The 23786-nt window shown below is 40.0% G+C and overlaps 1 protein-coding gene across 12 annotated transcripts in view; it reads left to right on the top strand.

Annotated features, from left to right (window-relative positions):
- DGKI (diacylglycerol kinase iota) overlaps positions 1-23786 on the top strand; it is a 449436-nt gene that overhangs the window by 360518 nt on the left and 65132 nt on the right. For all 12 annotated transcript variants that reach the window (XM_019452873.2, XM_019452870.2, XM_019452874.2 and 9 more), the window contains 2 exons: positions 249-376; positions 2430-2552. In XM_019452873.2, coding sequence (XP_019308418.2) covers positions 249-376; positions 2430-2552 — 251 coding nt within the window. The remainder of the gene's footprint in view (positions 1-248; positions 377-2429; positions 2553-23786) is intronic.

The raw sequence follows: 23786 nt of genomic DNA, 5'->3' as shown, positions 1-23786 counted from the left end.
ATCCTGGTCAAGTAGGAACCCCAAACCAAGAGGGATTCAGCTTTTCCCCTCACCAGCCTCTTGCTACAGTGTTGCTTCAGGGACGGATGTCCACTGATTGGACCTCTGAAAACACAGTGTGGTTGTTTGATATGTCATAGACTTCCATTATATCCTCATGACCAAGAATGCTTTGTTCTGTTACTTATCGGATGACAGGTTTGAGTGTCCTGTCCATCATCTGACAGACTTCTTTTTTCTTGCTTAAGGAACATTTGCACTTTGTGATGGAGATTTCCCAAGATGAGATTTTTATTCTGGACCCCGATATGGTATTGTCACAGCAGGCAGGGACGCCTCCCGGAATGCCCGACCTGGTGGTGGAGCAAGCCTCAGGGTGAGTGTGCTGCTTCTTTGGCGATGTGGTGGTGAGGGGAGGCTGGCCACAGGGTGGCATCCGTGTCTGACTTCGCTTTGCACTTGACATGTCTAATGACCTCAAACTATTTTAAAATAGAGGTTTTCTTGTTGGGTTTCATTAGAGTGTTCCATGGCTGGTCTGTATTATGCATAGGTGTGTAGAACTACCCTTGCCCACCACAATTTGCACCACATTTGAGCCTTCTTTATTCACCACATGCACACTTTTTACCAAACTATGAAATACTAGTGTTTGCATTTGTGTGCGTACATCTATAATGCTTGTATGATCCAAATGAAAATGGGCGCAGGTGGTTTGACGGTTATTTTTCTCCTCCGCCTCTTCCTCCTCCCCCCTTTTTTGGGCTATATCCAGGCAGCCTGAGACCTATCGATTGTATAACAATAGCTATGATGCATCAGGCACTTACTATGAGCCACATGCTGTCCTCAATGCCTTTCTTAAATCCCTACCACCACTTTCTAGTGACCTAATCATCAGAAGGACTCTGTGCTTATTTCCTGATGTGTAAAATGGAAATAAAACCTGCTCATAGAATTGTTTGAAAATTAAATAAGTTGATACATGTGAAGTATTGAGGATGGTTCTTGAAACTTGGTAGACACTCATTAAATATGATGTTATTGAAATAATCGTCATCATCACCATCATGCCACAATGCCCTGCAGATCTGGTACTATTATTATCCTAAACCCTTAGATAACAAAATTGAGGCTTAGAGGGTTTTTGTAACTTTGCCAGTATTGCACAGAAAATAAATGGCAAAATTGAGATTCGGTCACAGGTTTTATTGCTAACGTGCATGCATGGAACCACCAAGATATTGTTAATATTTCTAGCGTACTTCAGCAATTCCAAAATATTTATTTATAGAGCTCTTTATGTGCCAGAACTAGTGTAAGCACGTAGGAAACAACAGAGCAGAAATAAAAATTTGAAAAATCTCTGCCCTTGCAAAGAATGAACTTCAACAACGTGCTGGTACATGGAGGCCAAATAGTTAAAATAAGAATTTCCCTGGAAAGCACACACACATGCACTCAACTAGCATTTGCATGTTGTGTACACACACACACACACACACACACACACACAAACACAAGATGCTTAATAAGCAGACAAGTTACTCCCCTGCCCTAATTCATTTGACTGTTGCTGTTATTTCTGAGTATCGTCCACTCTGCCAGGGACAGCTGATACCAGTGGGATGTATCAAGTCAAGGGAAGACAGAAGTGGCAGGAAAGGGCAGGTGTACAGCCGTGTTAGGAAGCCAGAGCCAGTGGTATCAGATACACGTCCCTGGGTGTCCCCCAAGGGGCTAGAGATGCCCATCTCCACGGTGCCTATACTGTAAATCCAGCCTGTCAGCTGTGGGGAAAGCAAGTGAGGAGATGCTGGGTCCTCCTGCAGTAGCAGTGGGCACTAGAGTCTCAGTGTCCTGTCATCCACCCGTCCTGATCTAGGCCACAGTCTTCAGTCTGGTAGAGTGAACCAATTCTGCCATGCCCACCCCGGTCTTGGCCTTCTCAGTCATTCTCTCAATGTCAGATAACGGCTGAAAGAAATGGCTTAGTCCTCGTCTGGGCCTCTCTGTTAGCCTTACCTCCAAAAACAAAGGAGCCTGAAAATCCACCAGAACTTGAATCAGTGTTGCCCCTCCGGAAATGAACTAGGACAGGAAAGCCGTGAAACAGGGTGGGCTTTGTTCTTTCCTAATTTGCATTTCTACATCAGGCTCTATTTTTTCTTCCTTGACGTCACATTTAAAATTCCTTATTCTTGAAATGCAATTTTCTCGTCTGTAAAGAGGGCAGAAACATACAGAATAGTTCAAGACGGTTGAGAAAATGAAATAATAGATGTGAAGAAGTAACTAGTAAATACCCAATCAAGAGGCCTCTCCCATCTCCTGTTGAGAGGAGAATCCTCTTGAGGAAGAGCAGAGCGAATCCTGTGGCTGAGTTTGAGTTTGAGTGCCTAAATGCCTGGTGCCCTTCTTCCCCCCAGAGTGGCAGACTGGTGGAACCCTGCCCTACGGAAACGCATGCTGAGCGACAGCGGGCTGGGAATGATAACTCCGCATTATGAAGACTCAGATTTGAGGGACCTCAGCCACTCCCGCGTGCTACAGTAAGGGCTCTCTCTCCTTTCTTTCCCTGCCCGCCCCTGTGATGGCTGGGAGGGATTACTGGCTGTCTCAACAGTGGCAACGGTTCTCTTTTCCTTGGTGCTTCTCCTGTCCCCGGTGCCAACCTGTGCTCCCACCTTTAGTCACTATGCTGACTTGTCCCACCCCCAAGCTCCCGATGGAGCTTCGCTTCCCGTTTCTGTAGCTCCTGAGCCACACTGAGACCTGGCACGTGTGTCTATAAATACTCTGAACCTCACCAGTGTTTGCTTTACTGCAGTCCGGGGTGTACTAGGTGTTCCTGTGTTTGCACGTCACGAAGACATGCATGAGAGAGGTCATGAGCAGATTGGAAGTGGTGTATATGTTCTTCATTTGTGTGAACGGTTCCACTTGCTGTGATGACGCTCATTCGTTTGTTTCCAGTCCTGAGCCTCTGGGGGTGTGCTCTGTGTAGCATAGCCAGGTGGTTGTGTTGGCCAACGTGGAGCTGCTCAAGGTTGTGGTTTGAGAGTCTCTGGGCAAACGATGCAGCATTTGTTCATAGATTGAGAGCGGTAGGTGTGCTTTCTTCTGGGGTCTCATCACGGCCAGAAAGGAGGGTGAGTGTTGGAGTTTTGCGACAGTGTTGGCACATTTATGTCTGGGGAGCCTTTTCTCCCTGTCTTACCTCCTTGCAGGAAGAGATTAACGGACACGGTCTTTGACGCCTGAGGACAGTCACCCCACTTCAGGGGTTGTGCGAATTTGCTGCAATTCATGATTAGGCTGGTTTCCAATCCTATCCAAGATCCTAATTGAATAGGGACAATGGCCGTGTTACCATGTAGTCTTACAAACATTTTTACCAAGTAAAGAGAGTAAGATTCTTAGAAGCCTAGGGTTCAGTGAAGAGGGATTGTTTCTGAAGGAAGACCGCAACCACTTTGGTATGACACAGGGGGAAAAAGTGAGAAATCTGGAACTAATTACTTCACTGGTGAAGGTTCGACTCAGACATCCCAGGGGCAAAAGGCGACTCCGTTTTCATTGCTTCTCTGTACTACCTCTTTTGTTGTGTGAAGAGCAGAAAGGAAAACATGAATCACTACGGATTTTCCTTTTTAATCAAACCATATAGTTAGGTTTTGATCACATTTTAATTGCTTACAACTCAGCGTATTTTTCCATTTCTTTTTTATATGGAATTGAGGCTTGCGAACCACAATGAGTCAGCTATCCATTGATGGAGAAAAACGTGGCCATGTAGCTGCAGGCAGATTTATTTGAAAATTAGAGGTTATTTAGCCACAGAAATAGAAACTATGCCTCGACAAACCAGATGAATATCGTAGTTGTTCTTATATACAGGCTGTTTCCAAAAAAGTAGAGTATATACTCACTCTCACTCTGGTTTCCTATACCCTGATTTTTCTATATGGAATATATTAAACTATGTACCTTGATATGTGAAGTGATTGTTCCTAAGGTAGTAAATGTTCTTCCCAAATCAAAAATAAACGTACCACTTTATATAATAGCCAAGTTCTTAAAGCCCTGTACAAAAGTCAACTCTTATTCGTTATTCGGGTTATATTATCCTTTCAGAGATTTCTCTTAATTTTTTTATTGATCTTCACTTGGCTGCTGCCATTTGTTCTGGTCGTTTATGTGACCTGAGCTCTCCAGTGCACGAGAGCAGCTAACTGTAAATTTTTTTTTTCTGCCGAATCACCCGGAAAGCAAAGCCATATTCAGACACTCTCCCCTAGCCTTTGAGTCTGTCTAACTGAACCTCCAAACATGGAGCAGACACAAGTTATCACTCCTGGGTTCCCTCTGCATCTCTGACTCACAGAATATAGGAGCAGAACAAAAATGGTTGTTTTAAATCACTAAAAAAAAGGTAAATCCTGTACCTTACCCGATTTTGCCTATTCATTCTTTAAATTTTTTGTTATTCTTATGTCCATTAATTCCTTAGGAAGAACATCTCTTTATTTCCTTCATAGATCATCTCTGATGCAAAGAAGTATAATTGCAGTTATAGAATAATTCAATTATATAATACATAGATATTATATACCATGTTAGTAATAGTTGGTATTGATAGAATGTCGTCTTCTTGCTTTGTGCCACAGCTAAATTATCTTCAATTCTTTTTTTATTTTTATTTATTTTTATTTTTTTATTTAACGTTTATTTATTTTTGAGACAGAGACAGACAGAGCATGAATGGGGGAGGGTCAGAGAGAGGGAGACACAGAATCTGAAACAGGCTCCGGGCTCTGAGCTGTCAGCACAGGGGCCCGACGCGGGGCTCGAACTCACAGACCGCGAGATCGTGACCTGAGCCGAAGTCGGCGCTCAACCAACTGAGCCACCCAGGCGCCCCTCTTCAATTCTTTTTTTAAAAGTTTATTTATTTATTTTGAAAGACAGAGAGAGTGTTGGGGAGGGGCAGACAGAGGTAGAGAGAGAATCCCAAGCAGGCTCTATGTTGTCAGTGTAGAGCCCAGTGCAGGGTTCTAGCTCACGAACCCTGAGATCATGACCTGAGCCCAAATCAGGAGTCAGACGCTCAAGGACTGAGTCACCTGGGGGCCCCTGTCTTTAGTTCTTCTAATGCCTTTTAAATCTTGCCATTGCTTAACAGATAAGTAAACTGAGGCTTAAGGAGATTAAAAGATTCATCTTGGTGGGGCACCTGGGTGGCTCAGGCCTTTGAGTGTGGAAATTGAATGGAAATTGTGGTTTAAGTCAGGTTGGCTAGACTTCTGACTTCATGCTTTTTCTGACCATACTATACTATCTTCCCCAAGGGCTGGTGCAAAGGCATTGCGCCCAGAGCCCCGTGGCCCAAGAAAGGTTTATTTTGGTCTCTACATATGCAAATATACATAGGCAAATAGTCTCCCTATGTAGAGTTTTTCACTTTATATGTATTATTATTTTATATATATATATATATATATATATATATATATATATATATATATTATTATATGTATTTAGCTCAAATTAACCCAGAAGTAAATATGGTTGAGAATGAATTTTAAAGCAATTTTATTGCATTTATTTATTTATTTATTTATTTATTTATTTAATATAAGGAGATTCTTTAAAAAAAATTTTTTTAATGTTTATTTTATTTTATTTTATTTTTTTTTGAGAGAGAGAGAAACAGAGCACAAGCAGGGGAGGGGCAGAGAGAGACAGAAACACAGAATTGGATGCAGGCTTCAGACTCTGAGCTGTCAGCACAGAGCCTGACATGGGACTCGAATTTGTGAGCGGTGAGATCCTGACCTGAGCCAAGGTCAGATGCTTAACCGACTGAGCCACCCAGGTGCCCCTGTTTTATTGCTTTTAAAAAAGATTGCAATTTTAAAAAATGACAGACTTACATTTAAAAAATAATTAAATATATATTACATTTGCCTCAATCTAAATAAGTATAAAAATTATATGAAAGGTACTCATGTGGCAAAGAGCCTGAAATGTTATGTTGTTGTATGTTATTATTTTCATTAGGTCTTTCAGTCCACAAACAATATACAGTAGCATTAAGGCATATATTGTTTTATTGACTTTTTTGTTTGTATTATCTTTTCACTTTTCATTACCTGTATTTTACAATGCATACACTTTTCACACTTGCCATTTCATTCAATGTCCTGTTTTCAAAATTTGTTCATGTTGATACATGTGGTTTTTGATTAACTTTATTTAATATAGAATATTGCATCATGAATATCCCATAACTTATTTCTCCATTTTGGTAGTGATTTCTAATATTGTATTATTTAAACAATGCAGTGAATATCCTGCAGCATGTGTCCTGTGTGCCAGGGTGTATGTGTGTATGCAGTTTCAACTTGGCTTGATGTTTCTATGAGGAATATTAAAAATAAGTATGGAAAAAAAGTCCTGAGGAATTATTGTAATATTTTGGATACAACTGACATCTGTTGCTTTCAGCTTTGAAGCCCCAGTCAGCTCGGAGCTAGGAAAAGTCCAAATTTAACATCATGTTCACAATATTAAAAAACCCACTATATAAATAAATCAAAAGGAAAATTTTAAATGCTTAGAACTGAAAATACTATCAAGAGTTTGCAGAAACAACCAAAGCCTTAGTCACAGAGTGATTTATGACTCTAAATTCACTTATCGAAGGAAAAAATGATTCATACAAATAAAGCATTCAGTTTGATAAACTGAATCCCAGAATAGAAAACAAAGAAACAAGGGGGAAGAATAATAATAAAGACAAAAATGAATGACAAGGAGAATAAAACAAAGAAATGATTAACCAAGACTAAAATGTTATAATATCGATTCTTTAAAAAGGTAGAGAAGAGACAAAATTCTGAGAAGACTGACTTTAAAAATAATAAATATGGGAAACTGGAAGGAATGTAACTATATGCTTTCTCAGCTCATTCTTCCTCAGGGACACCCAGTCTGCACCTGCTCAAGGTGACCCTCTCCCCTCCACCCTCCAAATGACCCACCCCCCGGGATCTCCTTAGAGTTGTCTCGTAGTTTTAACTTTGGTTTCTAAGATCCATCAACCTCCCTCCTACTTCAGGGAGAGTGAGATGGAATGGACAAATAGAATGAACTAGATTTTTATTATTACTGGAATTGATTACATTTATATTATAATTCCATTAAGAAACCTTATACATTTTTAAAGAAGGTGTGTGTGTGTGTGTGTGTGTGTGTGTGTGTGTGTGTGTGTGTGTTGTCCACTTATACACAGGTCCCTTAGGAGAGACTATAATTACAAACAAGTATGTACAACACATATAGGGTCTTCAAAACCTATGAACATAGTAAAAAACAATCTTTAAGAACCAATTTTGAGATAAATTGGTGAGAGGTGGTTGACCACATTATTATTTCTTGAACTGCAATGAATTTGTCTTTAAGTTCAAAAAATGTTTTCAGTGTCTAAGAAAGTTCTACTTAAAATAACATGATCCTGGAAATACTTTTGCTCTTATCATTAATTATACCACCACAACTAGTGACAAGGCTATTTTTCATTTTGGCAGATTTGTAAGGAAGGAATTTAACTGAAATTTTAGCAAACAGAATCTCAGTCCTAAGGAAGACTTTTCCCGACTCCAGGATCTATGATACTTCAAAAAAAAAAAAAAAAAAGAAAGAAAGAAAGAAAGAAAGAAAGAAAGAAAGAAAGAAAGAAAGAAAGAAAGAAAAAGCACTGAATGAAAACTCTAGTATATTCTCAACAAGTTATTTTTTGAGAAGGACAGACTTAACCTGAGTCAGATGGGTTAAGGGAAAACAGGTAAAGGACTTGGGAGGAATTTAATTTCTGAATAAGAATAATCTCTTCTCGGGGCACTGGGTGGCTCAGTCTGTTGAGCACCCTCGATTTTGGCTCAGGTCATGATCTCACGATTGGTGGGGTCAACCCCACATTGGGCTCTCTCCCTTTCTCTCTCTACCCCTCGCCCCCTTGCACACACACACTCTCTCTCTCAAAATAAATAAATGAACTAAAAAAAAGAATTTTTTTAAAATTTTTAAAATTTTAAAAAAATTCTTTTTTTTAGTTCATTTATTTATTTTGATTTATGTGAAACCCCTCAAACTGACCGCAAGAAATGCACTTTTTCTTAGTATCTCCAAATCCTAAATCTGAAAGAACTCAGATAAAGGTCACACAGGCAAAAATAGAATATCTTGCCACAGGGCTAAGACAAGGGGGAAACAGTGTAGTGAACCACCTCAAGGCGGACATTCAATCCAGTCATCTGTGTCTAGGCAAGTATCTGTCATCTGATCAGCTAAGCAGGGCGACTGGATTTTTACGATGGGCAGTATATTTCTGTCTCTAACAAGAGATAATGTTATCAAACATTGAACTGTGATGTATCTGGTCTGATTACTTGATTTTCATTGGGATTCTAAGAAACAGGCAGGGCCATTTAGTTAGTCATTCATTTATTGAGCAAATAAATATTGAGCACCTTGTAGATAGAAACTGTATATACAGTATATGTATATATATACACACACTCATACACACATAGGCAGTGAAGATGTAAAGCTAAATTCACAATTATTATTGCCTTGAAGAGCTTATATTCAAAGGGGAAGTATTATACAAACCGATTATTATGGTTCCCTCTGCTAAGTGCTGTATGGAGATAGGCATGAAGTGTTCTGGAAACAAGAGGAATAGAATTTGCTGCTGCCTCCAGATTTCATCTTTTTATTTTTATAGGAAAAGAATGAATATTTAAATAATTAAAATGGTAGCCTCAAAGGAAAGACGCTTTTTTAAGAGTGCTCCATGCTTATTTTCTTCAACCTTTGTACATGAGCAGATAAGTATCTGCTTTTCATCATTATATAACCAGAGGTGCTCCTCAAAGAACTGAATGTACTCGGTGAGAGTTTAGCATCACTCTACCCAACGTGTGCTTAAAGAATTTTGTACAACTAGCAAGTTATTTGGGGATATCTAAAACACCTATTAATACTTTAAAAATTGGCTTTTTCATGTAGTCTGAAATTCTGAACCACCATATCAAGAAAATAACCCTGAAACCTCCCCCTTCCAGAAACTCAGAAGTTCTTGGCTGAACATAGGAGTAAGAGCTTCATTCCCCTCTCGTCCTCAACTATTTCGTTTACCCAGCTTCCTGGGGAACAATAGGTGATGGCCTGACTCTAATAAAAAGGATAATTGTGCTTATTGTCATGGCTCCAAGTTCTCAACAGGAGGACAGACCATTGGCCAGTGATGGGGTTGTGGAAATATTCTTTCAGCATCACGATCAGATAAGAGGGAGAAAATTAATCTTCTTAGTGGGATGTGGGTTTGGCTGGAATCTATCTTAGAGATGAAATCAATGCTGTCTGGATGGAGGCACAGTCCCTTGCATCTGTTTCACTAAGATAGTTGATTCCCATCCCACTTACCTTTGACTGGTCTGAATCTTGTTCTCCCTGCCTAATCACTGAAGCTGGAAAAACTACAGTTTATCTGACATGTATCTTCCTTTCTTCTTTTTCTCCCTGCCTTACCTCCAGTTGTTAACCTCCCAGTTTAGCCATGTACATAGTACTCTGTTCCTCAGTGTGTGCAAAACATTTAATGAGAAATTTTGCTCTGTTCTTTCTAGAATTGCTCCTGAAACAGTTATGCATATGGAGTCCCTAAATCTTTTGTCAGACAGGGAGTTCCATTTTCAAGTTCACTTAGTGGCAGAACCAGAATAGAATCCTTTCTACGTCAAGACTTTATTTTAACTGACATTACGATGTTGTTTTTCTACAGAAAAAAAAAAAAAACTTGCTGAGGTAAACAAGCTTTAATATTAAACACCACTCTATTTAAAATGGTGCCAAGAAACTCTACCCTTCCATTTTGAGTTGAAGTTCAACCAGTGATTGCAGCATGGAGAAATGCTCCTTGAAGTGGCTCTCTCTTGTCACTGGTAAAAGAAGTGGTGGCTTTACCTCCTCATGCTTGAGGGACATGGTGCATGAGGGGAAGTTGATCAGATCCTTTTTTAAAGCATGTGAGTTGCTTGGATGAACAAACCGTACTGCTCGCTCTGTATCTACAGCACTTTGCACCATGCCGGAGACAGCAGGCATCCAGTGAGGCAGGCTTGTGGGATGAATGGATGAATGTGGGACGTTAGAGAGAAGGCGCTCTATCAAACCTAAGCAGAGATATCTATTTATAATACTGCAGCAGACCTGGTTCTAATCACATAACGGTTGTAAGCAAATGATACATTAAAGGTCAAACATTTTTGGTAGGCGGTGGAATCGGTTTATATATTTCAAACTTTAACACAAATGTTTGACCCAAGGGATCGACGTTAAAATAATAAAGACGTATTGAATCGCTGACTCAGAGGTTACTTTTCTACAAGTGAGAAAGGCAATGATGGTGAACACAGAGAATTGTAGGCACTGTGGATGAGCACAAAGGTGAGATGGGGGGCAGGGGATGGAGGGGAGGGATCCTATCTAGAACTCTGTGCATTGGGAGGCCAGCATGTCCCCCATGTCTGATCTCTGGATTTTTTTGGGTTATACCAGAAAAGTTGAGTGCTTGAAGAGGTTTTGGATATTCTTTGGATGGAGGGGAAGAAAGTTGGCAAGTGGGAAACCATCAACTGTTGAAATGTCATGAATGGAAGAGAATTCTGGGATTTCCCAAGGATTTCCAACCCAAAGAGACAAGACAAAGCCAGAGCATGCAGGAATAGGGAGGCAATATGTGCAGAAGAAAAGCAATTTTCTTGAGTTCCTTTAACAAGCGGGGAACAGTAGAAAGGGCCTCTCAGGAAATTATCAGAATCTTCTTTAAAAGTGAAACAGGAGATTTTTCTCTCTCGTTCTAACAACACACTCTAGTTTAGGGCATTAAGGAAAGCTAGGCCAGGGGAACGGAGTCTCTGATGACCGAAGTGCTTAGGTGCCATTCTGAAACTGGGAAAATAACCCCATCTCCCTCTGTGCTCAGAAGTGAGGGCAGGGGTTGTTAAGCCACTAGAGGAATGGGAATTTTTCTTGTTTTCGGGGGCTATGCCACAAGTAGAGCCTTGGGTGCACCGGAGATCTCTTCGCGTTCCTGTCTTGTGTACCCTGGGAGTAGCACGTGCAGGTGGCTGGCTCGCTGTGCCTTGCACTTTTGCACAGTTGGTCCTCTCTTGTCTGAACCGGTCCCTGGATCTTCTTTAAGGGCTTGCCATTGAAATCTCATCAGTTTGGTACAGGGTTTTAGGGTATGTTGAATGGACCCAAGCTATAAAAACAAAAAGCAAAAAGGGTGTAGGGGCTGTTAGATGTTAGTCCTACAAAATGATGGCACATCTGTCCTTGAAGGGCCAGTTTTTCTAAGCATCAGGATTAAAGTTTCGTCAAGAGCGATAAGAATCCTCTCCCAGAGCCTGCTGGGAAAATGTTCGGACTGTCAGGCAATTGTGCAGTGTCTGGGGACTGAGAGATCGATCAATGATCTTTCCTTCCTTCCTGAAAGAGTGTAAAGTCCAGAGCTGGGTCTTCTGTCATGTCGTCCCCAGAGGGTCCCACTCTGTGGGGCTCTCGTTCCTTGAGACATGAGCTAGGTCCTCGTGCGTCTGTAGCAGGCTTTGGCAAGAGGAGGGAAGACGGGACGCAGCTTCTCTTTCCCACAGATTCTCGTTTAATAAGTAAGGGTGCCTCGCAGGATCTGAGCTGAATGTTTGTTTCTAATTTGAACAGTCAGAGTAGAGAGAAGAGGCCATAGTTTTTCCTGAATATGGTGTTGGTACACCTCCCTGTGACATGAAATATTTCTGTATCTAAGTCCTCTTTCCCGACCATGGGTCCTGGGACTCACCCTTCAAAGGTGGCCCTCCTCCCCACCCAATCCTCAGAAGGTCCCAGAGGAATTAGCTCAAGCCCTGCCGCCTCATTCCCTCCTCCTCACCTGCGCACAGAGGGGGAAGCCCTCAGGGAACACAGGTGAAGGGGTGCTGCGGAGAGCAGGGCCGTCTGCCTGACTCTCCAGTCCTGCCTTTCCGCTCCTCATCCCATCGGTCCTGCTTCTCTAAGTCCCGGGCATTCGGTGTTCAAGAGTCTGTTTTAAGGTTTCAACTGACTTCCAAAATAGCCTGTTCATCCTTTTGCACCTTTCTCAAACTGCCACCCAAACGCTTCTTTTCTCAGTGCCTCTGCCTTAGATGAGTAATTTGATTAAACTGGTTTAAAGTATGGGTGATAAATTTGAAATCCTTCCAAAAATATTTGCCCATGAATCTCACGTTGGGGGGATATTGATACTAGTAATTGCTCAGTATGTGCAGGCGTGGGGTCAAGGGTGGGTTCAGGGTCAGGGTGGGGTCAGTCATGGCGTCAGGGTGGGGTCAGTCATGGCGTCAGGGTGGGAAGGGACTTCTTTATTGCCTTTAGAAATGCGAGGGTAGGTGTAGGGGGTGGAACTTCTCTCAGGAACCTCTGGGGACCCCTGAACCCACCATCCCGAGGAGACCAGCACAAGAAAAATCTCTCCAAGGTAGAGAAACTGCTTGCTTGGAATCCAGGGAGACGGTGACCACATTTTCCCTTTTTCCTAACTTCCCCGGCTCTTGTGCTAATCATCAAGCATAAGAACACTAACAACAAAAATTGCCTCGCAGTTTTCTCCAATTCTCTCTTTGATGTTAGTCTTACTCCATAAACCCCTTGGAGTCTCCTTAAAAGTGGGATAAAATGTTGTAAGTTCTGTATCTCTGACACTTCCTGAAATGGAGTTAAGTTTATAGCAGTGGTTGATATTCACACATGGAATTATTTATTCTCCAAGATAGAGTCTGGGGAGCCCACTTTCACTTCTTGTTCTCACTATTACTGTAATATATTTGTGTTAATTTATCATTTTCTCATAGAGCTCATTTATGATTTTGTGTTGTTTCTAATATATTACTCAGAAACTGTCCTGCCCTTGGACACAGAAGCGTGGGGAGGAGACAGACACTTTTCAGATTCTGTCTCCCATGCCAGTGTCTTGAATATGAATCCCCTCTTCTGAGAAGGGGGTGAAATGGGAGATGTTGATAGGAAAATTTGTGGAATGTATTGTAGTTATCTTCAGGAGAAGTGCCAAAGCACTGTCCAAACCTCACCTCTTTTTTTTCCTCTTCCATTTTCTAAAGCTGGATTCAGAAGTTCTTATATTTTTTTAAACTTTAGTGATTTGAGAGAGAGAGAGAGAGAGTGCATGGGAGGGGCAGGGAGAAGGAGAGAGAGAGAGAGAGAGAGAGAGAATCCCAAGCAGGCTCTGCACTGTCTGTGCAGAGAACACCGTGGGGCTCGAACTCACAAACTGTGGGATCATGACCTGAGCCAAAATCAAGAGTTAGAAGCTTAACCAACTGAACCACCCAGACACCCCCAGAAGTCCTTATTTAATGAAAGTAAAATTAGTTGTGGGTAAGCCTTTGCTTAATTACCATGGCCCCACAAGGTAGATATTGCGTATCCTAAGTATTATAATATGTGTGATGGCCTTTTGTGTAAGTTTCCTGTGTTACCACTAAATGTAGCACTCATGTGATTTGCCTTCAGAGCCCAGAACTTCATTTCAATTTACGCTTAAAAAAAAAAAGTCCACATTCACAAAACTCCTCGTTGATCTAGCCTCAACAGGACCTGTTGGTCAGCATTTCCCAAGTCACTAAGCTTTAAGAGCCATCGGCATGCTAGTGATCTCTCCCTGCTGATACTCCCTATTGGCTCTTTGCAGGTGTATCTCCCTTGGTTTGAGTTCACAGTAACGCGCCTTTTCTACTCCTTTATTCCCCCCCTCCACCTTTTTTAGGAATTAAGCAGGCAACTATATTGCAAAAACTGATTTCTAACGTGAAGTATCACCTCTTTTGTAACTGCACGGCTGCACTGTGTCTATTACACAATTAGTTTCATGTTTTCAAAACACTGACATGCTTCCTAGGCATGTTCATAGTTTAGGTAATAAAAAGTGCGATATTCAAGTTTTCATGTTGAATGAACTTGGTCAGTATTGGTTTCGTCAACACTACCTCTTTCATCTGTTTCTTCCCTTTGTCCGCTGCCCACTTTTGCCCATTCGCCCTCATCTTTACCAGTGGATTTCAAAAACACCTTTCCCATCATTTTGTTGCAGTTCTTAGGGATGAACATGAGGTGGCAGTACAATTTCAAGCTCAAAGGGTACTTAGGGGCTTCCTGCTCAGCAAACTGATTGTGGAGGGTGGATAAGAGAAATCGAATTGTGAAATCACAAGCCACTGGTGAAACAGTGATATATAAAAAAAAAAAAAAAAAAAGCCAACTAAATACAGGAGCTTAAAAAAAAAAAACAGAAGAGATTTTAAGAATTGCTCATGTGGGGATCATCAGGTATATAGTTGAGCAAGAGAGTCTCAAAGAATAAGAAATTAGGAGCCTGAAGGGAATTAAGGAAATTTACATCAAATGAAGAACTTACCAAACAGCCTTTATTATTTAAGTTCTGGGTCTTATTTCTTTACCTCCACACAATTATCCATCTCTCTCTACTTCCTTGGAGTTTGCTCTTTCCTCAGCCCTTCCCTCTGTGGTGAATGTTACCTTTGAGGCTATTTGGCATTCCCTGAATGGGTTTGTGACCACTTGAATAGAGAATGTATTTGTCTTTCTCATCTCAATGCCACTTTGTATGGTTGCTGTAACTTTCATCTCTCTGGCTCTCGTTCTCTGTAGCTCTTTTTTACTGTATGTGCTTTGTTCATTGTCTTCATAGCAATATTCATAATTAGAGGAAAGAAAAGCAAACAGAGAGAGGATTGTATGGTTGATGGAAATTCTCAGTGCCAAGGGATTTCAGTTCTGTTTTACCTAGTTGGGGATGCTTTGGTGCTAGAATAATGGCCATGGAGTGGTCACCTAGATCTGTGATCTCACTATTTCTCCCTCAAACTCTCAAAATGATGTCATAGGCTAGACATAATAGTCCTCTAGGCAGTGCGTATCCTTGAGGGAAGCTCAAGGGAAAAAAGCCGTTGCCAGAGATGATAATCTATAGCCATGCTTTCAAATCACATTAAATCATCCCTTTGTTTACTTAAATGAAAATTCTTTGTCTACCAACAGTTTCAGGAAATAAATTGAATTTGTGTATCCTCATGACTTCAAGGTAAAACAAAGGAAAAATAAAACAGAGTTTCTGCAGCAGTGGTGTAGACTCTTGAAATGTGTCTGGAAGGGATGTCCAGCTGGGAAACCAGCTCCCATTTGGGCTACTTCTTGGGAGTTTGTTAACCGACATATAGCAGTGATAGTTTAGGCAGGGAACAGCATCCAACCCAGGGAACTTTGCCCAAGCCTGAATGCTGCTGATGCTCTGCACTTGGAACCACAGCGTTAATTAGCACGTGATGAGAGGCTGTGTCAAAGAAAGACGGGATTCTACCAAAATGTGAGAAAGGTGGATGAGATAAGCCCTGGGAAGGATCAGCGCTGTCATGAGGAGGAAAGAGAAATAAAAGTAGAATGATGAGAGGGAGAGGGGCAGAACATTCAGAATTGACATAAATAGCTACAAACCAGAGTCCTCTATTTTCTCTTCCTCTTCCTGAGTAGGATGGATGGTCACCTTTGCTTATTGAAAGGGGTATTTTTGCTGCGGTCCTCCTGTCTAAAGCTGGAGGGTAAAGAGGGAAAGCAGACAGAAAAAGGAACATTGATAAAATACTCGGAGAGAGAGTTGCTTTCAATATGTGGACACGGGCTGCCTTCCTGTAGTGCACCGAGTGGACTGTAGAGGTCGCATAGCTTCTGGCTCACCTTACCACCTCGTTTGCTTTCTATTATCATTCCGTGTTAGTCAGCAGGAAATAAAGGGGCCCTGGCTCTTCTGGCCAGGTCTATGAGTTGGTATGAGTATTTCAGATTTTCCCTCCCCCATCCACAATTATAGAAAGATTCTATTGCTCAGTATTTTCAGAATATGGATCTCTGCTTTTGTGTCTATTCAGACTTAGTTCTTATACCTGTCCTGTATGTTTATTCCAACTTCATCTCTATGTGGTAACCTCTTTCCTTGACCTAGCCTCTATCAGGTGATGGTTTAGAAATGCTAAGTAGAGGGTGTATGGATTGGGGATACTGGGAAGGAAAATTGACATTTATTTATGAGTGATTCTCTCCAAAAAGTAATGGACCCATGCAGATGGGTCCCCAGTATTCATTTAATCCGTCTTTAAGAAAAATTTTATCTAAACTGGACAATCTGTGGATCTCCTACCCTCCTCCTAGGAAGGAAATGATACAGACATTCTAAGAAGGGCCAAGTAGGAAAGCCATGGATGCTATTGAATTAAAGCCATGAGATGAAAAGAAAACAAAATACTGTATAGAGGCTTTAAAAATAGAGTCAGGATAGTATTATTCAAATAAAAAGATCTAGTATTAGGATGAGCTTGCAGGTTTAGAGCATTTCATGAAGGTTGCCAAGAAAATGCGTTCTTCTAAGATGTCTTGCAAAGCATCATACCATATCCCACAGGCTGAAATGGTCGTGACGTTCATCATCTCAGTTCCAGATTTATGATTAAAAACAATAAAACATCACAAGAGAAGTGTAGTATTTCTTAAAGACCTTTGCCTTGATAAATATATTACTCTTTGGCTCTTATGTGTTACATTGCTGGTTGAAGACTGCACATTTTTCAGTGTCTTTAAGCCTTGTAATTGATCTACTTGAAAAGTTAGAGGTCTTAAAAGGAAACTTGCTGATGGAAGGAAATCTAAATAACTATCTTTGATTTTCTTAAAGATTCCTAGTGTCTTGGTGGCTGACAATAGGATCTACAAGCTGTGCTCTTCAGTACAATAGCAACTAGCCAATGTGTGCCTGACGTGTCATTCCTTCAGGTTCTTTATATGTACATACATTATCCTGATAAAATTATTTATTCCAAAATGTCATAGCTGTGTATAGTTTCGTGTTTTCGGACTTGGAAACACTCCTATTCTGAAGGGGAACAAACTCACTCCATTGAGGCCTTGGGGACAGTGCCTGAGGCCGACTGCCACAAACACAGATTTTGTTTTTTAAGTTTATTGTTTTATTTTACAAAGTCAAGTGACCTTTGCTCTGGGATCCATAATATGTCAGTGCTGGTTTCAGTAGAAAATAATATTTTAATTTTTACCAGGTAAATTACACAATCCCCCATCTAAAAGTAGTGTGTTTTTTTGCCTGGGACTTCCCTTATTTTCAAGTTCCCATGTATATCCTAGTTTGAGAAGTATTGCCTTCATTTAAAAGGAGAGAAAAGTATGAATATTCTACTTAGCAGGGTTAACATTGGGAAGAGAACTGATATTTTATCAGCAAATCCGCAAATTGAAATTCATAGTGAAAGTAGATGTAATTCTTGGAAGTTAGCCATGGAGTAGGAGAACCCTAGGCTTGCCTTGTCCCCTGATTACAAGTAGGTAGATATCAGTCATCCTAAATACCCCGGAAATTGACCTGAAGAATGGCAGAACAAACTCCAAAACTAAAGGTAGAGAAGAGGCCACGTCAAAGAAGGTAGGAAGTGCAGAGACATGGTTTGGGAAATAAACATGTGGCTGCTGTGGAAAGGAGGGAGCCATAGTCATGCAGAAGGGCAAGAGACAGATTAACACACAGGGGGAGTGCGTGGGGAAAACAAATTCCCATAGCAATTGGCTTGGGAAGCAAGGGGAACCAAATTTCATGAGCTCTTGCAACCAGCATGCTGGTCTTAAAGCCTGCAGTTTTAAAGGTCAACAGGCTTGGCTGGGATAGAGCCTAGAGAGCATTGCACTGCTCTTGGAGAAAAGGCAAAGCAAACAGCCCACAGACATACAGCATGGAAACAGCAATCAGAAGACCACCTGGGGCACACAATGGGGAGGTTATTCGCTCATCTTGGAGCATGTCCCCCATGCTCCATGTCCCTCCAAGAGGGACAGCATTCATGGAGAGATACCTCTGGGAACAAAAGAACTGCCCAGTCCCATTTCCCTCCCTCTCCCCTCAGCCTAAGTGCAGGGCCACCTGCGGGAACCAGCACAGGACTGACACTCACTACTTAACTTGCTTACATCAAGCCCCACCTGCTGGTGGAACCACACCTCCCAGTCACACTTACCTCAGTGCCAGCCCAGAGGGGACCCCTCCCCCAAGTGCCTAAGCCCCTACTCATACTCTCTCCCAGCATGGGAGTTTTATAGAGCCTCAGTTTGGGCAGCAGTGGTGGCAATTCTCATTTCATAAACAGATCAGAGCAAACCTAGTTAAAACACATCACATTCAGGCCAGGGACCAAACATAGCTCACAACAGGCAAAGAGAGCCTCTGCAGATGACTGGCCTGAAGGATGAAGGACCAAGACAAAACAGCAGAGCACATACAACACACATTAGAGATACTCCTAGAAGCTCCAGGCCCTGGGACACAGGGAATCCTACATGGCAGGGCACTACAAGACCTCTTCTCTATAAGGCCATTACCCTCAAGAATAGGATATATAGCTGACTTTCCTAATACAGAGAAACAAGCACAGAGACTTAGACAAATAAGAAGACAGATAAATTTATCCCAAATGAAAGAACAGGACAAAGCCACAGCCAGGCATCTAGGTGAAATAGATATAAGTGACATACCTGATGTAGTATTTAAAGCATTGATCATAAGGATACTGACTGGACTTGAGAAAAGAGTGGAAGATATGAGTGAGACCCTTAACACAGAGATAAAGAGTAACATAGCAGAGATGAAGGTTCAATAAATGAAATGAGAAACATGCTTGATGGAATAAACAGCAGACTGGAAGAAGCAGAGGAATGAATTAATGACCTAGAAGACAAATTAATGGAAAGCAATCAAGTTGAACAAAGAGAGAGCAAAGAATTACGCAAAACAAGAATAGTTTTAGGGAACTCAGTGATTCTCATCAAACATAATGACATTCACATTATAGGAGTCCCAGAAGAGCAAGAGAGAAAGGGGAGGGGCATAAAATATAATTGAAAAAATAAAAGCTGAAAACTTTCATTAATCTGGGGAAGGAAACAGATATCCAGATCCAGGAGGCACAGAGAACTTGCATCAGAATCAACAAAAGCAGATAGACCCCAAGACAAGTTGTAATTGGTAAAATATAGTGATAAGAAAAAATTTTTGAAGCAGCAAAACAAAAGAAGACAGTAGCTTACAAGGCAAAACCCATAAGGCTAGCAGGGGATTTTTCGGCAGAAACTTTCCAAGTCAGAAGGGAGTGGCATGATATAGTCAAAGTGCTGGATGGGAAAAATCTCCAACCAAGAATACTGTATCCAGCAAGGCTATATCATTCAGAATAGATGGAGAAATAAAGCGTTTCCTAGATAAACAAAAACGAAAGGAGTGCATGACTGCTGAACCAGCCCTGCAAGGAATATTAAAGGGGATTCTTGGAGTGGAAAGGAGAGACCAAAAGTGACAGGATAAAGTTAGGAAACTGAAGGACTAAAAATGAATATTTATGTAAAAAATCAGTCAAGGAACTCACAAAATAAAAGGATGTAAAATATAACAACATATACCTAAAACATGGGGAGGAGAAGAGTAAAGAATGGGTTCAAACTTACACTACCATCAACTTAATATAAACAGCCATATGCAGAGGAGATTATGTACAAACCTAATGGTAACCACATACTAATAAATATGCAAAGAATAAAGAGAAAGAATTCTAAGTATCACTAAAGAAAGTCAGCAAAACATGAAAGACAAGAAAGGATAAGAGAAAATCTTCAGAAACAACCACAAAACAAATAGTAAAATGACAATAAATACATAGCAGTCAATAATTACTTTGAATGTAAATGAACTAAATGTTCCAATAAAAAGACATAGGGTGTCAGAATGGATTAAAAAAACAAGACCCATCTATATGCTGCTTACTTTTTAAACCTAAAGACACCTGCAGATTGAAAGTGAGGGGATGGAGAAAATCTGTCATGCTAATGGAGGTCAAAAGAAAGCTGGAATAGCAATACTTACATTGGACAAAATAGACGTTAACACAATGACTACAACAAGAGACAAAAGGACACTGTATAATAATAAGAGAGAACAATCAATAAGAAGATATAACAATTGTAAATATTTGTGCACCCAACAAAGATGCACCCAAATACATAAAACAGCTAATAACAAACACAAATGAACTAATTGATAATAATACAGTAATAGTATGGGACTTTAATATCCCACTTACATCAATGGACAGATTATTTAAACAGAAAATAAACAAGGAAACAATGGCTTTTTAAAAAGTTTATTTGTTCATTTTCAGAGAGAGAGAGAAAGAGGGAGAAAGAGAGAGAGAATCCCAAGCAGGCTCCTCACTGTCAGTGCAGAGGCTGATGTTGGGCTGGAGCTCACGAACCATTAGATAATGACCTAAGCCAAATTCATGAGTTAGGCACTTAACCAACTGAGCCACCCAGGTGCCCCAGGAAACAGTGGCTTTGAAGGACATACTGTCCCAGATGGATTTAACAGATCTATTCTGAACTTTCCATCCTAAAACAGAATGCACATTCTTTTCAAGTGTACATGGGACATTCTTCAGAATGGATCACATATTAGCCCATAAAATAAGCCTCAACAAATTCAAGAAGATCAAAGTCATACCACGCATCTTTTCTGACCACAGCACTATGAAACTAGAAGTCAACCGCAAGAAAAAAAAATCTGGAAAGACCACAAATACATGGATCAGATAACATGCCACTAAACAATGAATAGGTCAACCAGGAAATAAAAGGAGAAATTAAAAAATACATAGAAACAAGTGAAAACAAAAACATTAGGGTCCGAAACCTTTCTGATGCAAGAAAAGCAGTCATCAGAGGGAAGTTTATAGCAATACAGGAAGCAAGAAAAATCTCAAAATAACCCAACCTTATACCTAAAGGAGCTAGAACAACAACAATAAACAAACCTAATACTGGCAGGAGGAAGGACATAATAAAGACTAGAGCAGAATTAAATGATATAGAAACTACAAAATAATAGAACAGATTAATAAAACCAGGAGCTGGTTCCTTGAAAAAAAAAATCAGTAAAATTGATATATCTCTAGGCAGACTTAACCAGAAAAAACAAAAACAAAAACAAAGGAGTCAAATAAATAAAATCACAAATGAGAGAGGAGAAAAAACAACTAACACCACAAAAATACTAACCACTTCAAGAGAATATTATGAAAAACTACATGCCAACAAATTGGACAAGTTAGAAGGAATGGATAAATTACTACAAACATATCAGCTACCAAAGTGGAAGCAGGAAGAAATAGAAAATTTGACCAGATCAGTAGCCAGCAAAGAAATTGAATTAGTAATCAAAAAGCTCCCAACAAACACAAGTCCAGAGCCCTATGGCTTCATAGGCTAATTCTGCCAAACACTTAAAGATGAGTTAATACCCATTCTTCTAAAACTATTCCAAAAAATAGAAGAGGAAGGAAAACTTCCGAATTTATTCTATGAGGCCAACATTACCCTGATACCTAAACTAAATAAAGACACACTAAAAAGGAGAACTACAGGCCAGTATCCCTGATGAATGTAAACGCAACACTCCTCAACAAAATACTAGCAAATACAAACCAACAATATATTAAAAAAAATCATCTACCATGATCAAGTGGGATTTATTCCTAGGTTGACAGGATGGTTCAGTATTCACAAATCAACCAACATGATACATCACATCAATCAGAGAAAGGATAAAAACCAGGTGATCATTTCAGTAGATGCAGAAAAAAACATTTGACAAAGTACAACATCCATTCATGATAGAAGACCTCAACAAAGTAGGTTTAGAGGCAACATATCTCAACATTACAAAGGCTATGTATGAAAAACCCACAGCTTACATCATCCTTAATAGGGAAAAATGAAGAGCTTTTCCCCTAAGGTCAGGAACAAAACAAATTTATCCATTCTCACCACTTTTATTCAACATAGTACTGGACGTCCTAGCAATCAGACAGCAAAAAGAAATAAAAGGCATCCAAATTGGCAAGGAAGAAGTAAAACTTTCACTATTTGCAGATGACATTATGCTATATATAAAAAACTTGAAAGACTCCACCAAAAAGTTGCTAGAACTGATAAGCAAATTAAAGTTGCAGGATACAAAATCAACGTACAGAATTCTATTGCATTTTTATGCACCAATAATGAGGCATCAGAAAGAGAAATTTTGAAAACAATCCCATTTACAGTTGCACCAAAAATAATAAGATACCTAGGAATAAACCTAACCAAAGAGGTCAAAGACCTGTAGTCCGAAAACCATAAAACACTGATGAAAGAAACTGAAGATGATGCAAAGAAATGGAAAGACATTCCATGGTCATGGATTGGAAGAATAAATATTGTTAAAATGTCTATACTATTCAAAGCAATCTACAAATTTAATGCAATCCCTATCAAAATACCAATAGCATTTTTCACAGAGTTAGAACAAAGAATTCAAAAATTTGTATGGAACCACAAAAGACATTGAATGGCCAAAGCAGTCTTGACCAAGAAAGGCAAAGCTGGAGGTATCACAATTCCATACTTCAACATATTACAAAGCTGTAGTAATCAAAACAGAGTATGGTAGCGAAACAAAAAATAGACACATAGATCAGTGAAACAATAGAAAGTCTAGAAATAAACCCACAACTATATTGTCAAATAATCTTCAGGAAAGCAGGAAATAATATTCAGCGAGATAAAGGCAATCTCTTCAGCAAATGATGTTTACAAAACTGGACAGTAACATGCAAAAGAAAGAAACTGGACCACTTTCTTACACCATATGCAAAAATAAATTCAAAATGAATTAAGGACCTAAATGTGAGACCTGATACCATAAAAATCCTAGAAAAGAGCAAAGGCAGTTACTTCTCTGACATTGTCTGTAGCAACATTTTTCTAGATGGTTCTCCTGAGCAAGGGAAACAAAAGCAAAAATAAACTATTGGGACTACATCAAAATGAAAATCTTCTGCACAGAGAAGGAATCACTCGACAAAACTAAAAAGCAAACTACTGAATGGAAGAAGATATTTGCAAATGACATTCCAATAAAGGGTTAGTTATACAAAATACATAAAGAACTTACACAACTCAACACCCAAAAAATAAAAAGCAGACACTTCTCCAGTGAAGACCTACAAAGGGCCAACAGACATGTGAAAAGATGTTTATCATCACTTACCATCAGTTATGATGCAAATCATAACTATAATGAGATATCACCTCACACCTGTGAGAATGGCTAAAATCAACAACACAAGAAACAACAATTGTTGGTGAGGACATAGAGAAAAAGGACCCCTCGTGCATTTTTGTTAGGAATGCAAACTGGTGCAGCCACTGTGGAAAACCGTACAGAGGTTTCCTCAAAAAGTTAAAAATAGAACTATCCTACAGTTCAGCAATCACACTACCAGATATTTACCCAAAGCATACAAAAACACGCATTCAAAAGGATATATGCACCTCTGTGTTTACTGCAGCATTATTTATAATAGCCAAACTTAGGAAGCAGCCCAAGTGTCCATCGATTCATCATCAGTGGATAAAGATGTAGTGTATATATACAATGGAATATTGTTCAATCATAAAAAAGGATGAAATCTTGCCATTTGCAATGACATGGATGGAGCTAA

Source organism: Panthera pardus, unplaced genomic scaffold, assembly GCF_024362965.1.
Source record: "Panthera pardus isolate Hobbes unplaced genomic scaffold, ASM2436296v1 HiC_scaffold_8, whole genome shotgun sequence".
Lineage (NCBI taxonomy): Eukaryota > Metazoa > Chordata > Mammalia > Carnivora > Felidae > Panthera > Panthera pardus.
The sequence above is the reverse complement of the archived record's forward strand: the minus strand, read 5'-3'. Positions and strand labels throughout refer to the sequence as shown.